Source organism: Photinus pyralis, unplaced genomic scaffold (assembly GCF_008802855.1).
Source record: "Photinus pyralis isolate 1611_PpyrPB1 unplaced genomic scaffold, Ppyr1.3 Ppyr1.4_LG6, whole genome shotgun sequence".
Lineage (NCBI taxonomy): Eukaryota > Metazoa > Arthropoda > Insecta > Coleoptera > Lampyridae > Photinus > Photinus pyralis.
The window spans coordinates 5,257,932-5,273,492 of record NW_022170663.1 but is presented as its reverse complement, the minus strand read 5'-3'; the positions used below and the strand labels follow the sequence as shown (position 1 = coordinate 5,273,492).

At 35.7% G+C, this 15,561-nt stretch overlaps 3 protein-coding genes across 3 annotated transcripts; 1 reads left to right on the top strand and 2 right to left on the bottom strand.

Annotated features, from left to right (window-relative positions):
- Positions 1-1,377: 1,377 nt before the first annotated feature.
- On the bottom strand, positions 1,378-2,844 carry LOC116175045 (zinc finger protein 714-like). Its single transcript, XM_031493098.1, has 2 exons — positions 2,541-2,844; positions 1,378-2,494 (listed from the first exon to the last, which is right to left on the bottom strand). The coding sequence occupies exon 2, from the start codon at positions 2,486-2,488 to the stop codon at positions 1,568-1,570; it is 921 nt and encodes a 306-aa protein (XP_031348958.1). The 5' UTR covers positions 2,489-2,494; positions 2,541-2,844; the 3' UTR covers positions 1,378-1,567.
- Positions 2,845-4,996: 2,152 nt separating this feature from the next.
- LOC116173504 (zinc finger protein 888-like) lies at positions 4,997-7,728 on the bottom strand. Its single transcript, XM_031491007.1, has 2 exons — positions 7,652-7,728; positions 4,997-6,277 (listed from the first exon to the last, which is right to left on the bottom strand). The coding sequence occupies exons 1-2, from the start codon at positions 7,726-7,728 to the stop codon at positions 5,107-5,109; spliced, it is 1,248 nt and encodes a 415-aa protein (XP_031346867.1). The 3' UTR covers positions 4,997-5,106.
- A 3,707-nt stretch (positions 7,729-11,435) lies between these two features.
- Positions 11,436-13,993, top strand: LOC116173935 (zinc carboxypeptidase-like). The gene is made up of 6 exons (XM_031491678.1): positions 11,436-12,815; positions 12,868-13,031; positions 13,078-13,219; positions 13,275-13,565; positions 13,621-13,705; positions 13,755-13,993. Exons 1-6 carry the CDS (start codon positions 12,462-12,464, stop codon positions 13,943-13,945), a joined length of 1,227 nt encoding a protein of 408 aa, XP_031347538.1. The 5' UTR covers positions 11,436-12,461; the 3' UTR covers positions 13,946-13,993.
- Positions 13,994-15,561: the final 1,568 nt, after the last annotated feature.

Below are 15,561 nucleotides of genomic sequence, written 5' to 3'. Positions count from 1 at the left end.
TGCGACCTATTGTAATACGACTATCTTGTGGCACGAGTGGCGACGCGAAGCGTAGCCACAAGTGTCCGCAAGATAGAAGTATTACAATAAAGCATTGTAACACGCGTTTTTCATACTATTTTTTCTATTTCGGTGCTTTAATTTAATTAAAAAAATCATTATCAGAAACTATAGGGAACATTAAGAACTAACATGTTTTATGTTGGGAACACTTTTTATGCCGTTAAGTTTTAGGTTGGGAGCGTAGTAAGAGTGACATTTTGAAGTTCAAACATGGAAGTACCCTTAGATCATACATGGATGGAGCGATCCAATTACACTATGTCACCAACATGTTCTGATTCAAGACTCTACATACTTTTGTGCTGTATCTCTCTTGTCGACGTACAATTTATATGTTGTTATTCCATGTACAGTTTCAGTGTTAGTAACCAATCAGAAAATTCAAATCTTTAACCTCACAATGTTAATAAACAATGCAATATTTATTATTTAGGGTAAAAAAGGTTCTCAATACATGAATAAATACATCTTTATAGGACAATTTAGTGGTACAGAACAGTATTAAAAGTTTAGTTTCATATATAACCATGTAAAGTCAAGCAAGGTTAAACAACAAAAACAGCTGTTTGCGAATATACGATGTCAAACGGACAAACGTTCTAACAATCGCCAAGCTTGCGCACTTTTACAATCAACCCGGCAAAGGATAAATACATTACAACTTACTAATAGTAAAAGATGATAGGCATAAAAATGCACGTTGGAATGTTGGCGACGGTTGTCTTTTAGTAGAGCTTATGAGATGCTCTATCCATGTTTATATGATCTAAGGAAGTACCCAACGAAGTACCTACTTGTACTAATTATAAGTAACTGCCAACTTAAGAGATGAGTTACCAAAAAAAACGACTATAATCACTGTCTTTGTACAACTGTTTTCGGCCGAAAACAGTTGTACAAAATCATCATTGTGACACCGAAATAGAAAAAATTAATTTGTGACACGCAAAATGACGTCAATTGAACATATTTATGTAATAATGGAAATAATTGTTTTTCATAGGTTGCTTTGACACGAGAAATTTCTAGACATTAGTTCATTAATACTTCCTTCATACTAGGTTAAACAGATCAAGAAACTATATAGTACTTAACTATTATGCCATCAAATTTTACAACGCCTTACCTCCTGAGGCTAGATCTTTATGTCCAAACCTATTGAAAAAAAAGTTAAAAATATTATTGTTAGAGTTGGCAATTTTTAACATAAGTGAATTTTTAAATTATCGGTTTGAGAGCACTCAATTTTTGTAGGTTTGTCCATTTATATGTAGGTGTGTCAATTTTGTTTTTCACTTGCGTAAAACTATACTGTTAAAACACCAATAAATTATTATTATTATTATTAATAAAGTGCTCTACATCATTTTTTAAAACTAGGAATAGTTATTCTGTAACACTCTGTACATATAGATTGAACTGCTTAACAAAAATTTGTTGTAGATGATATCTTTGAATTCAGTAGAACCAGCACCTATATTGAAGGTCTTCTACGGTGATCTGCTCAGGTTTGGACTGTCTCGTCAAAAACCGGACGTCTGATAATCCTATTGTGTGTTAAAAGATGCTTCCTTAAATTCTTCTTAGTATTGGTTGCATAATCACAAAAATCACATTTAAAATTTTTTGAATCATTGTGTATTAAGAGATGAGACTTGAGGTATGTTTTAATATTTGTGACATAATCACAAACGTCACATTTAAAAACGTTTGAAACATTGTGTTTTAGAATATGCACATTCAAATTCCTCTTAGCATTTGTTACGTAATGACAATGATCACATTTAAAATTTTTCGAATCCGTGTGTATTAAGAGATGCAACTTAAGAGAGTACTTGATATTTGTCATATAATCACAAATGTTACATTTAAAAACTTTTGCAACTTTGTGTTTTAAGCAATGATACCCTAATTTCTGTTTAGTATTTGTCGCATAATCACAAATGTCACATTTAAAATTATTTGAAACATTGTGGTATAAGAAATGATATCTCAATTTTCGCTTAGTATTCGTTGCATAATCACAAATGTCACATTTAAAATCCTTTGAACTATTATGTATTAAGAGGTGTCTGCTCAAATTGTACTTCGTATTCGTTGAATAATCACAATTTGCACATTTAAAATTGTTAGTATCAACGTGAGTCAAAAGGTGTATTCTACGAGGTATTCTAGAATGTGGTTCGTTATCTGTCGTGTACTCACAAACCTTACATCTAAACTGATCAAATTGCGATTTAATATTTGATGAACGACCTTGCTGCTTTATTTCTTCTTTGTATGCTTGGCTACAATATTCAACACCATGTTCTTCTTTTATGGTGTCGACAAAGTCATTGTTCACGAGAATGTTTCTTTCAAGGGACAAGTGTAGTTCTTCTTCTTGTTTTGGTTCAATTTTAATAAATGCAATGTTGTCTTCCATGATTTTCTATAAAATAGCAATAAAAGCCTATGACCACAAACACAGGATTTACCTCGACCCACTGACTATAGCCTAAAATGTTAACTGTTGGCAACTGGGCACAGTTGACACTGGTTTCTACCTCGGAGTAAGTAATAAAGTAGAGATGCCTTTGTAGCCGTTAAAAGCGTCTCAAAATTTCTTGTTTAAAGATATTGCACAAGATCATTTTTAGGGGAATACCTTGGAAGTATAAAAACTAGGCCCTGCCTAGGTGCACCATGTACGTGAAATGTTCATGCGAAACGTCATCAATTAGGTGTGACGTCGCAGTCGCATGTAGCAGTTTATTGTTTATAACTAGCTTTGTTTAGGGTACGGTCGGAAATTCATACAGTGGTGGACAAGACATCCTTCTTTAAAGGAGGATTTACAGGGTTCCATTAGCGAGGACAAATTGCTACATACCTACATTGAATTTAAATTCAATGATACCTACTTTAAAGTTAGCTATACCTACTACATTCATTAATCATTATAACAAGGTAGTAGATGGCGCTGTGCGAGATTACGCAGAAATCAATTTTGGTACGAATGTAAATATGCTATCTTACTCAAAAATCTAATAATAATTTAACGAAGCCCGATGGCAATTTGGCAACATGGCGTACCAAAGTTGTCTGATAAAACAATGGTCTGTAATCCGGCCAAAAGTCGAACTTAACCTACTTATGATTCAAAGATTTTGTCATGCTTTGCATTTGATTTGATTATCTTATTTTTATCATACTGTAACGTTATTTATAAATTCGGGTTCGATTTATATCAATATTTATTAAACAAAACTAAAACACTATAAAAACTGTACAATTTATATCGACTATTTATATCACACACTTCGCAATTTATATTTCCGCGCTCGATGTTTCATCCGTACTCGATCTCGTACGGTAGTAAACTGTCTGCGATGTTCGGTCCGCAACCATTTATACACGCAAGCAATGTAAGTCCAAAACACTCGCGTAATTACCGGATAAGTCTCGAATATTCCTATACCAATCCCACTATCGCGCGCGTAGAAAATTCCAGAGCGCCAAAGGCGACGTCATGTCTGAAGCGTTTCCGTTACAATACATATTGAGATGTTTTATTTATGTGTACTTTCTCTTGCATTTTATTGCTGTAGGTATTTGTGTGGCCTATAGGACGGGGTTTTTGTCCCGTAGAAGGTTTCTCTGGTACGGTCTTCTTGTGTGCGTAATATATTTATTTGTTCTTGTCAGTTCTTACGCACAAAAGTTCTGTCTTTGGTTTAATTCCTTTCCCGATTATGTCTCACGTCCCAACACATACAACAACCGATTACACAACGTGCCACCTATATCGAGCCGACTGCCATCCAAATTCGAAAGTGCTGCGAAACGTCCATCGTTTAGACTTGAAAGGTAGGTGGCTCTGCTCGTATTTTTTTCTCAGAGTTGCCAACGGTAAGTACAGACTAAGTCAATATTTCCAGTAAGGATCATTACACTTTGCTGTCTGTAGTCAGTCAAGGCAGTTGAATTTGATTTGTTTTATGTCTCTAATTCAATTTTTGTGTTTGTGCTACATACAACAAAAAGGTAGGTAATGTGGTTAGTTGTAATTGTATATACTTCTATAGCAAATTTTTGTGAAGCATTTGTGCCATGTAATTGTAATTTCTTCGCTGGATTGCCTTCAGTTGCTTGTAATTGTAACTGCGGGTAGGTAAATTTGCTTTAAATCTTATTGGGTTGCTAATGTTCATTCAATATTTAAACTCATTTAGATGATTAGCGACTTTGTGTATAATCTGCCTTTTTGAATGTCATTAACTGTTTCGCCCGTGCAGAGATAAATCCCAAATTCATCGATCGAAATACAACTTTAGTCTAATGTTACCGTATCCAGGACCTTCAGATACATTTTGGACTGGAGAAGGTAATTAACAATCCATTTCATGTACTTTATGCATGAGAGTTCGTAATATTTTTCACAAATGGGACAGGAGTAAATTTGCTTTGTACCTAATCTTTTTGAGCTGGCCCATTCTTTGTCTTATCAAATGAACGTCAGATTTAAATTATTCAGATTCAGTAGTTACTTCCTCAGACGGTTAATTTTTGTATGTTGTAGATGTGTGATTAGAGTTTTCCAGTTACCTTTCTTGCTCCAGATTACCTCTTTGGAACTTTCTTCGGCTTTTTTTGGCTTTAAATGTATGCTTTCTAAATTTGTAGGAACTTTTCCGCCATTTTGATTCAAAAATCTTTTGCATCGAATCATTGTGTAGGGTTGCCTTTTTAATTATTTTTATTATCCGATACATCACTGGAAAAGGAGAGAAAACCTTAGAATCTACGTTTTTATACAGGATGTACCAAAATAAAGATTCCTGATTTTCAGAAATGATGAGGGCACTTTTTTTTATTAATATACTAACGTGCAGAAATTTCTCGTTTTTGTTTACATTACCATAAGCTGCATTTTATAACAAACATATTTAGGTATATAACAATGAAAATTTATTGATTGTTTGACACAGACAACCTTATTGTGTGCTTATAACAACTTTTAATTTGTAGTAGCATAAATCACAAACGTCACATTTATAAACGTCAGTGCTTCAGGACATGATTCCTCAAATTCTTCCTAGTATGTGTTGCATAGTCACAAAGATAACATTTAAAATCTTTTGAATCGTTGTGTATTAAGAGATGAGACTTAAAATATGTTTTAATATTTGTGACATAATCGCAAACGTCACATTTATAACACTTTGAAACATTGTGTTTCAGAGCATGCGCAGTTAAATTCTTCTTAGCATTTGTTGCATAATCACAAACATCACATTTAAAATTTTTTGATTCATTGTGTGTTAAAAAATGTTGCTTCAAACTTTGCTTCCTATTTGTTGCAAAATTACAAATATTACATTTAAAATCTTTCGAATCATTGTGTTTTAAGAGATGCGACTTCAAATTGTCCTTAATATTAGTTACATAATCACAAATGTTACATTTAAAAACTTCTGAAACATTGTGTTTCAGGAAGTGATTCCTCAAATTCTTCTTAGTATGTGTAGAAAAATCACAAATGTTACATTTAAAATCTTTTGAATTATTGTGTGTTAAGATATGGGATTTAAAACGGTTTTTATAGTTTGTGGCATAATTACAAACGTCACATTTAAAAACTTTTGAAACATTGTGCTTTAAGAAATGATACCGTAAATTTTGTTTAGTATTTGTTGTGTAATCGCAGATATCACATTTAAAGAAGTTTGAAACCGCATTTGAAACATTGTGTTTTAGAACATGACACATCAATTTCTGTTTAGTATTTGTTGCGTAAGCACAAATGGCACACTTAAAATCATTTGACGGGTTGTGTTTTAGAACATGACGCCTGAATTTCTGCTTCGTATTTGTTGTATAATTACAAATGTCGCATTTAAAATCATTTGAAACATTGTGTTTTAGAACATGAAGTCTCAATTTTTGCTTAGTATTAGTTGCATAATTACAAATGTCACATTTAAAATCATTTGTAATATTGTATTTTAAAAAATGATATCTCAACTTCTGCTTAGTAGTTGACGTATAGTCACAATTTGGACACTTAAAAGCTTTAAAAACCTTGTGAGTTAAGAGATGTGCTACTAAATACCGTTTAACGTTTGTTACGTAATCACACTTTGCACAATTAAAATTGTAAGTATCACCGTGCGTCGTAAGGTGCATTCTAAGAAGTGGTTCAGCATCTGTCGTGAAGCCACAAACTTTACATCTAAATTTCTCAGTTAGTGATTTAATACTTGACAAACGGCCTTGTTGTTGCGTTTCTTCTCCATTGCACTCTTGGCTACAATATTGTGCATCTGTCGTAATCGCATCGTGTTCTTCTTTTATAGTTTTGACAAAATCATTACTTACAAGAATGTTTCTTTCAAGGGACAAATTTATGTTTTCTTCTTGTTTTGGTTCAATTTTAATGAATGCAATGTCATCCATGACTTATCTATAACATAGCAATAAATTCTTAGGACCACTAGCATACGATTTACCTCATGTACCTACCTATAACAATAAATAGCGTCAATGAACCACCACAGTTTTGGGTGTAGGTAGGTACACCTACAGCCCCGATTTAAGGAAAATCGTAGATGCTTGAATAACCTAAAACGATAACTGCAACATTATGTTGGTTCCCACCACACAGCAGGTAGGTAATCAATTCGAGATGCTTTGTCAACATCTCTTTTGTTTACAATTATTGCACAAGGTTATTTGTAACGGAATAAACAATCTGGAATTGAAAAAAAAGTTAACCTTACACCGAGTTATACCGGGTGATCCAAAATGGTTGCTTACAGTTTAAATTTCCTGTAAAAAAACTAGTACCACATACCGAACGGTGGTTCCACTGAAAATATAAAAGTGGTAATGTCCAAATTTTATTTGTCAAACCTCTTGTAGTATGTGTTGTAAAATTCCTCAGTTAGATGTCGCTATTGTGAAGTTGAATACCTTCCCATTTCTCCACTATAGTTTGTGCTTCTCATTTTCCATATAAAAGCGTGATTGTAAAGAACCAGAGGAAATTCTTCTTATACCTTTTATCGGTCAGAACCAAATTCAGGTTTCACATCTCGATTATTTATTTATTTATTTATTTGTTTAGCCAGATACCATACAGAATACAATTATTCCAATTACATGGCACTGGGGTGCTGTACTTAAAACTAAAACTACACAGTAATTACGATCTTATATGATTAATTAATTCATTCAAAGAGCCGTGAAATACATCGATGTCTCTCTCACGGCACTTCTTATTTAAAGCCAACAGGCTCCTCGATAGTGGCGATGACGGAGTGGTCACTAAAAAGATGATATCGTTTTTCCTTAATTTAACATGTGGCACTTTGAGTTTAATTTCCTGAAGCAATTCTGGAGCATTTAGGTGATTATTCAGTATCTTGTACACAAAGGTAGCACAGATCACTTCGCGTCGGATTTGTAAACTTGAGATTTTAATACCGTGCACACTATTTAAAAATTTTAGTTGGTTGGAGTAGATTAAATGTGGAAAATTTTGAGTCGACCTAAAATACACTATTCGCACTAATTTTTTTGAACTTTCTCTATCATGTCTGCGTGCTTATAAGTTTGGGGTGTCCAAATACATGCCGCATAATCGAGTTTGGATCTGATGAACGCATTGTATAAGGTAATCATTGAGGAAATGCGTGTCTCAACTCGAGACCATTAGTGCCCATCCGAGAAGTAATGGACGAAGATACATTATTGACACCAGGACATTTCCTAATCGGGAGACCAATACTGGAACCATTGGAAGAAACAGGAGAGGATTTAAAAATAGGCCTCAGTAACAGGTGGAAAATGGTACAGAAAATGAAAAAGGAAATCTGGAAAGCATGGTCATCAGAGTACTTACACAACTTACAACAACGCTACAAATGGAAAACCAAGAACGACAACATAAAAATCAACGACATAGTACTCGTCAAAGATGACAACCTCAGCCCAGGAAAATGGCCGCTAGCAAAGGTGATAGCGACTCATCCAGCAGAAGATAATATAGTGCGAGTAGTAACAACCCAAAAGGCAGACGGGAAAACGTCCAAAAAAGCAATACATCAACTAGTCCCCCTACACTCAGAAGATGCACAGAAAAAATCAGCCGCAGGAAACAACCAAGAGATGAAGAGTTTCAGCATAAAAGCAATTGTTCTCACCATACTAATGATGATGATAGGCACTACAGTGGCAGAGTACAACATCACGCATCCAAACCCAGGGTTTTACATAGAACACATGGGAGATGGAAGGATTGAACGAGGAATTTTCCGGATCGATATTCAATACAAGAAAACACGGATAAATGAAGACATCCACGCAACGCTGCAATCAATTACACAGTTCAAGGAGCTATGCAACAAGACAGCAGAAATAGCAGAAAATTCACACTGTACCGAATTAGTGCAACTTCTCGAGGATCACGAAAATGAAATACAATGGTTAAAGGAAGAAATAGGCAGCACGATGGTTGAACGAAGGAAGCGAGGAATATTGGGGGACATACTTACAGCAGTATTCGGAGTCAACGATGAAGTATACAGGGTCATTCTTGACGAGTGTCAGTTTTGCTTTAAACCCTTTAAGGGTTTTGGCACATGATGAATTGAACTAAAATATTTTCAAAATGGCGCCACTTCCGGAAATACCGGAAGTAGCCATCAACTTTGTTATTTTAAATAGGGACCCCCTATTTTTTCTACATTTTCGGATTCTACGTCGAATTTGGACTACAACGATACCCCATAGTTGACCCTTTGCTCCAAGGGCTTCGCCGATATTCAAGTTTTTGTGTCAAAAATTGAATTTGCAGGGATAACTTTAAAAATTATTATTCGAAAACGGTGAGAGATATTGCAAAACAGTTTTCAATGCTTTATTAAGGAAAGATCAAATTTTCTTATGGTATGCGTAACCGTCTAAAAAAGTGAGACTACGTCACTTTTTCAAAGCTCTCAACTTTTAAACCTTTAAATATCCGTAACTCCATTTTTTCAAATGGCACCCCCGATTTTGTTCTTCACCATTGTTTTCCTTTTTCCCAGACCTTTAATTTGATGCAAAATTTCAAAAGCTCCTTCAAACGGTTTCCGAGATATTCCATCTTTTAGTTACTTCTTGTGGAAAGTTGATAAAAAAATTAAATCGCTTGATGTTATTCTTTTGTTTTTATTATGATAATGTTTAAACGTCAAATTTTTGCCGCTTGAACTTATACTTCTCGTCAATAATGGCTCGTTTGGGTTACACTAATGAAGATTTTTTGAATTTAATATTAATACATGGTGAATGTAATCGAATAGCTGCCAGGAAAAGCAGCGAAAATTTGACGTTTAAACATTATCATAATAAAAACAAAAGAATAACATCAAGCGATTTAATTTTTTTTATCAACTTTCCACAAGAAGTAACTAAACATGGAATATCTCGGAAACCGTTTGAAGCAGCTTTTGAAATTTTGCATCAAATTAAAGGTCTGGGAAAAAGAAAAACAAGGGTGAAGAACAAAATGGGGGGTGCCATTTGAAAAAATGGAGTTACGGATATTTAAAAGTTGAGAGCTTTGAAAAAGTGACGTAGTCTCACATTTTTAGACGTTTACGCAGACCATAAGAAAATTTGATCTTTCCTTAATAAAGCATTGAAAACTGTTTTGCAATATCTCTCATCGTTTTCGAATAATAAATTTTTAAAGTTACCCCTGCAAATTCAATTTTTGACACAAAAACTTGAATATCGGCGAAGCCCTTGGAGCAAAGGGTCAACTATGGGGTATCGTTGTACTCCAAATTCGACGTAGAATCCGAAAATGTAGGAAAAATAGGGGGTCCCTATTTAAAATAACAAAGTTGATGGCTACTTCCGGTATTTCCGGAAGTGGCGCCATTTTGAAAATATTTTAGTTCAATTCATCATGTGCCAAAATCTTTAAAGGACTTATCAGTTCAGCTTAATTTTCAAAGGTTTTCCATATCTTTCTAACTGACGCTCGTCAAGAATGACCCTGTATATTGTCAAAATTATATTGCTTAAATTTTGATTCCAGGTTTTATATATTTCATCCTGGGTTAAGTAAAAGTCAAATAAATACATCTACTATGAAACATTAAAAATATAGCTTACAGGGTGTTTTTTTGGTAGGTCCAAAGTTGCAGAACTTCATATTAAAAATCTCTCTGATAGTTTTCGAAATGCTTGGTTTTCCTGGTTTTTATATTCTAATCTTAAATAAGTTATATGTAATTTACATAATAGCGAGGTGGCCATGCAAAAAATAGGCAATTTTTATCTATCTCGTCCAAAACGAAAATCATATCCATTAATTTATTTTTCAAACAATTTATTTTAAGTCCAAAAACTGAAAAATAAGTAAAAACATTTGACTACAAAACAAATTCAATTTAACTCCTAATGTCATCCAGTCAGTGATACTGATATTAGTTTCATTTTTTTTCATATTCACCTCGATATTATGTAAATTAGAACTTATTTCAGATTAAAATATAAAAATTAGAAAAGCCAAGATATTTGTTTATGTTTTTACTATCAAATTTATTCTCCAGTTTTTATAGACTTAAATGAATTATTAGAAAAATGAATTAATAAATTTGATTTTAGCTTTGAACGAGGCAGATAAAAATTGCCTTTTTTTTGCATGCCCACCTCACTATTATGTAAATTACATATAACTTATTTAAGATTAGAATATCAAAAATAGGAAAACCAAGACATTTCGAAAACTATCAGAGAAAATTGGACATTATTATCAAAAGTTGAAGGTTTTTGGAGGAGCTAAATGATGACAGAAAAATATAAAGGGTGTTCCATTTAAAAAAAAGTGAGATTTTTTAGTTCTGCAACTTTGGACCAACCAAAAAAACACCCTGTAAGCTATATTTTTAATGATTCATAGTAGATGTATTTATTTGACTTTTACTTAACCCAGGATGAAATATATAAAACCTGGAATAAAAATTTAAGTAATAATTTTGACAATATACTGACGCTTGCAAATGCCCAATTTTTCTTAAAAATCGAATTATCTTTAAAACTACTAGCTTTTAGGATTTTAACCATATAATAAAAAAGACTTACAATTACACGTAGAATTCAAAAATGCATTCAAATACAGGGAACTCTATTTAAAAAATGTTTCATTTTGGCGCCCTACTTTGTGGGCGCACCCTGTATAATTCCAAATATTTTTAAAATGTGGAGAATATTCAACCATATCATAATACAAAAGCACTCTATCGAAAAATCTTATCTTCGAGGCATTAAGTTACTCCGCGCAATCGTTGACTCACCCTGTACAAATAAAAAGTCCTTTAGGGAAAACCCAGTGTCCTTAGTCACCGCATTGCTTCTGGTTTTTATAATTCTCCTATTTATCCTAGTTTTCCTAGTCCTTTCGTTTTACCTGGTTTCCTTAGGTTCTCGACGTCTCTTAGTTTCCCTGGTTCTCCTAGTTTACCCAATTCCCCTAGGTATACCGTTCCTGGTTTCCCTAGTTTCTCTAGTTTCCTTAGTCTATCTAGTGTCTCCAGTTCTTTTAATTCCTGGTTTAGGACTTGTGCCCTAGTTTGTCTAGTTCTCCTCTAGTATTTTGTAATTTGTGTTACATCTCTAGCTCTTTCTAATGCTCCTAATTTCTCTGATTTCCTTCATTTCCTATTTTTCCTATTTTACTTTCCATATTTTCAAGTCTTCCTAGTTTCCCCACCTTTCCTACGTTCTTGTTTGCCCTTGTTTCTCTAGTCTCCTTAGTATCCCTTAGTGTCCCTAACGTCCATGGCTTTGGTACATAAGTGAATTAGTCGACAACTATAAGAGGGGAGTTTTATGAGACCCCCCCTGGAGTCGAACCAAGAAACGAGAAACTGCGTGTTTGATGAGGAAGAGTTTCTATGGGTTTGGAATTCTTCAACGTTGTGGAACCAGTTGATTGACGATACTCTGGGGAGCTCCGATTGGATTTTCAGTTGGAAATCTCTGGAAAATACCTTGGATCGAACGCAGTTGAAGCGTAGGCGGGTGGAAACTGGTCTTGCACCAATGTTATATATTCAGTTCAATTTTACAATATTAAAAATTCAAGTACAAAAAAACACCACTCCAGTTCGACGAGTACCTTGTTTGTGCACTTATGATACAGATTTCAATAACAATGCGTGATACAGCACTTTGGTAAAGGTCAATTGCTCCACTTGTCTCAGGGCAAAGCACTTGCGGACTAATTTAGAACAAACAACTTCAATTACCTTTAACAAATCGAAGGTGATAACTAACGATAAGTGAGAATGCGATTCTCTCATATAAAAGGGCTGCGGATAATAGCTCGTCACTGAAAGTCAGTTCAGCACCGAACCATCATGAGAGTAATATTGTGCCTATTGGCAGTGCTGCCGTTTTGTCTGGGAGAGGAACCCGACCGTTTCGACAACTTTAAGGTATACCAAGTGATCCCGACGACCTCCGCCCATTTGGAAGTGCTTGAGAAACTTGAAAACGACCCCAACTACAACTTCTGGTCGGGCGTCGCCTTAAATCGGCAAGTCGATGTGATGGTATCACCAAGGCAACAAGACATCTTTACAAATCTTCTCCGATTCTTGAACCTTCCCGGTAAGGTAATGATCGAAAACGTGCAAGAATTGATGAATAATGAACGAAACAGTACCGATAGGAGTGAGGACTTGTTTTCAAGCTACCAGACCTTGGACGAGGTAAGAGGGTGAAAATTTGTCTTAGTCGTCTTGCTTTAAAACACCCTTTTAGATACATAATTGGCTGAGAAGCCTCGAAGCTCAGTATCAAGATGTAGTCAAAGTGATAGTCGGTGGAAAATCGCACGAAGGACGACAGATTCTGGGCGTGCACGTCTCCTTCAAGCCGGGAAACAAAGCCGTAATGATCGAAGGCGGAATCCACGCACGCGAATGGTATTTCTACGTTTTCAAAAGGTCGATCACTAACCGTCGGTTTTAGGATCTCGCCAGCTACGGTGATTTACATATTAAACCAGTTGTTAACCAGCCAGGATCCAGCGGTCCGAGCGGTCGCAGAGAGTCGTGACTGGTACGTTTTTCCCAGTGTCAACCCAGACGGCTACGTGTACACCCACACCAAGGTAAGTGACCGAGCCAGTTGCCAATGACAATGATGACTGATGTCCATCTCACCAGAACCGCATGTGGAGAAAAACGAGAAAACCCTACGGTTTTTGTTACGGAGCAGATCCCAACCGTAACTGGGGCTATCACTGGATGCAAGGTGGGGCCAGTTCCAGCGCTTGCTCGGACACCTTCGCCGGGGACAAGGCGTTTTCGGAAATTGAAACGCAATCGCTATCTGAATTCATTGACACAATTGCGCCCAAACTCGACGTCTACCTCAGCTTTCACTCCTATTCCCAGTTGATTTTGCTTCCATTTGGGCATAAGGGACACGAAGTACCCGCCAACAACGAAGAACTGGTGAGCGATTATCACTGTGCGTCACTCGAATCGTACTCAATTGATACATTTTTAGCATCGGGTCGCAAACAAGGCGAGAGACAAGCTAAAGGAGCGCTATGGTACGAAGTACACTGTTGGAAATATTCCAGAGGCTATTTGTAAGGTCCCAAGGTCACGCTGGAGCATTTTCTTAAACGATTTTTTCAGACGTAGCCAGTGGAGGTAGCACCGATTGGGTTGCGGGGACACATAGGCATATCCGTTTGACTTACACCTTCGAACTTCGAGATACAGGAAGATACGGTTTCCTTCTTCCCTCCAATCAAATTGTGCCGACTGGCGAAGAAACGTTGGACGCTGTTGTCAGTATGTTTCAACAAATTGATGCTACCGAATAGATGACATATGTACTCCTTTTTTTGTAAATAAACCATTTATACACTAAATCCACCATGTTTGGTGTAGGATATACGACCAGGTGCCTAAACAAATTTTGGTTGATTTAGAATATCGACTTTACGTTTGCATTTCGTGAACGAGGGGCAAGTCAACTGTGCTACGGGTGGGACCTTGTTAACTGTAATTATGGGAAAATTCTAAAATGAACGTCGGATTTCTCGTTTTATTTTAAGATAACTTTGAACGCCGTCTGCCGGTTTTTTCTACAACTCATTAAAATGTCATTTATAAGTTATAACCATGCTTATCCAATTAGGCGCAATGAAACTTTAATACTCATCAATCCAACTAATACCTATTGTTAATTGAAATTTTCCGGCGCAAAAATTGTTGTCAAAAAGGCTTAATAATTAATTAACGGCGCTGAACTATCAAAATATTAATAGACTCCCTGTATAATAATTTAACTATTTCTAGCGGATGGCTTGGAAAAAACTTACGTATTTTACTTATAAACAATAAACAATTACACTAAAATGACACACAAACAACTCAGTCCTCAAACAAATATTAAAATTCAGGAACGCCTTTCTAACGAAGTACCAAACTCGATACCGGGTGTTCAGCAAAGCTGATCAACTTCCCAAATATACAGTGCGGTCATAACTTCGGACGGAAAACGTATGCTTTATTACAGCGTCACGTTCTTCTCATTGCAGTATCTGCTCAACCTCGGTACCTCCAGTAGCGGAGGAACTGCTGCCCCATTCAGCCCCGAGAAATATGCCGAATCGATCATGAAATTTGTTTTCAACGATGGGAAAACTTATGAACTCGAAAATAAATTATGAAATCAAAACATGCACTTAGGCAACATCCAGTTGATGAATGGAATACTAATACATTTAATGAAGCAATCGCCAGCAGTGGAAGAGAGCGCTGCTTCGATGCCTCCAGAAATTCACTCTAAAACTAAGAAAAGAAATAAAGAAACCCGAGCGAATCTACTCGATAATTAAAATGACGGATGCTTAAAGAGCCAAAATTTCCACAATCGACTACGTTAATAAAGTGTGGCAATCTTTGAAGGAGAGGAATCTTCAAACATGAATCGTTCAGTATCAATTGGTTATTGTCGTTAATTACCTTTTACCGCTTAAATAAAATTACTATTGAAGAGGAATTACTTAAACTAAATAATAATGACTTGATTGACTAAATTGATCTAATTTAATTATATCCCCCACAATGAGAGTGCTCAGACTTGATCTAATTCTAGAACTCACACACCATCCGGTTCCTCGCCATAATATAATAATACTTAAAAATTATGCCCCCCCAAGGGAAGCACCTTGTCGTGGTGGGGGGGCTCAGTAGCCACTGTTGCCAGCAGTGGTGAAGCTAAGCTGTCCCAGGTCGTTTGTATTGTCTTGTTTGATAGTTCTAGTCCTTTGTCTTTTGTTTCATGTCTTATAAAATATAAATCACAAAAAAAGGCCATGGCCCGCTGGCAGTAGCGGTAAAATGCATTCGGAAACGACCCAGCTTATAAATAAATGGAAAATCTCTTGAGCCCTTCGGGGCGCCCACATCTTACTGCTCAGGGGTTCGGATT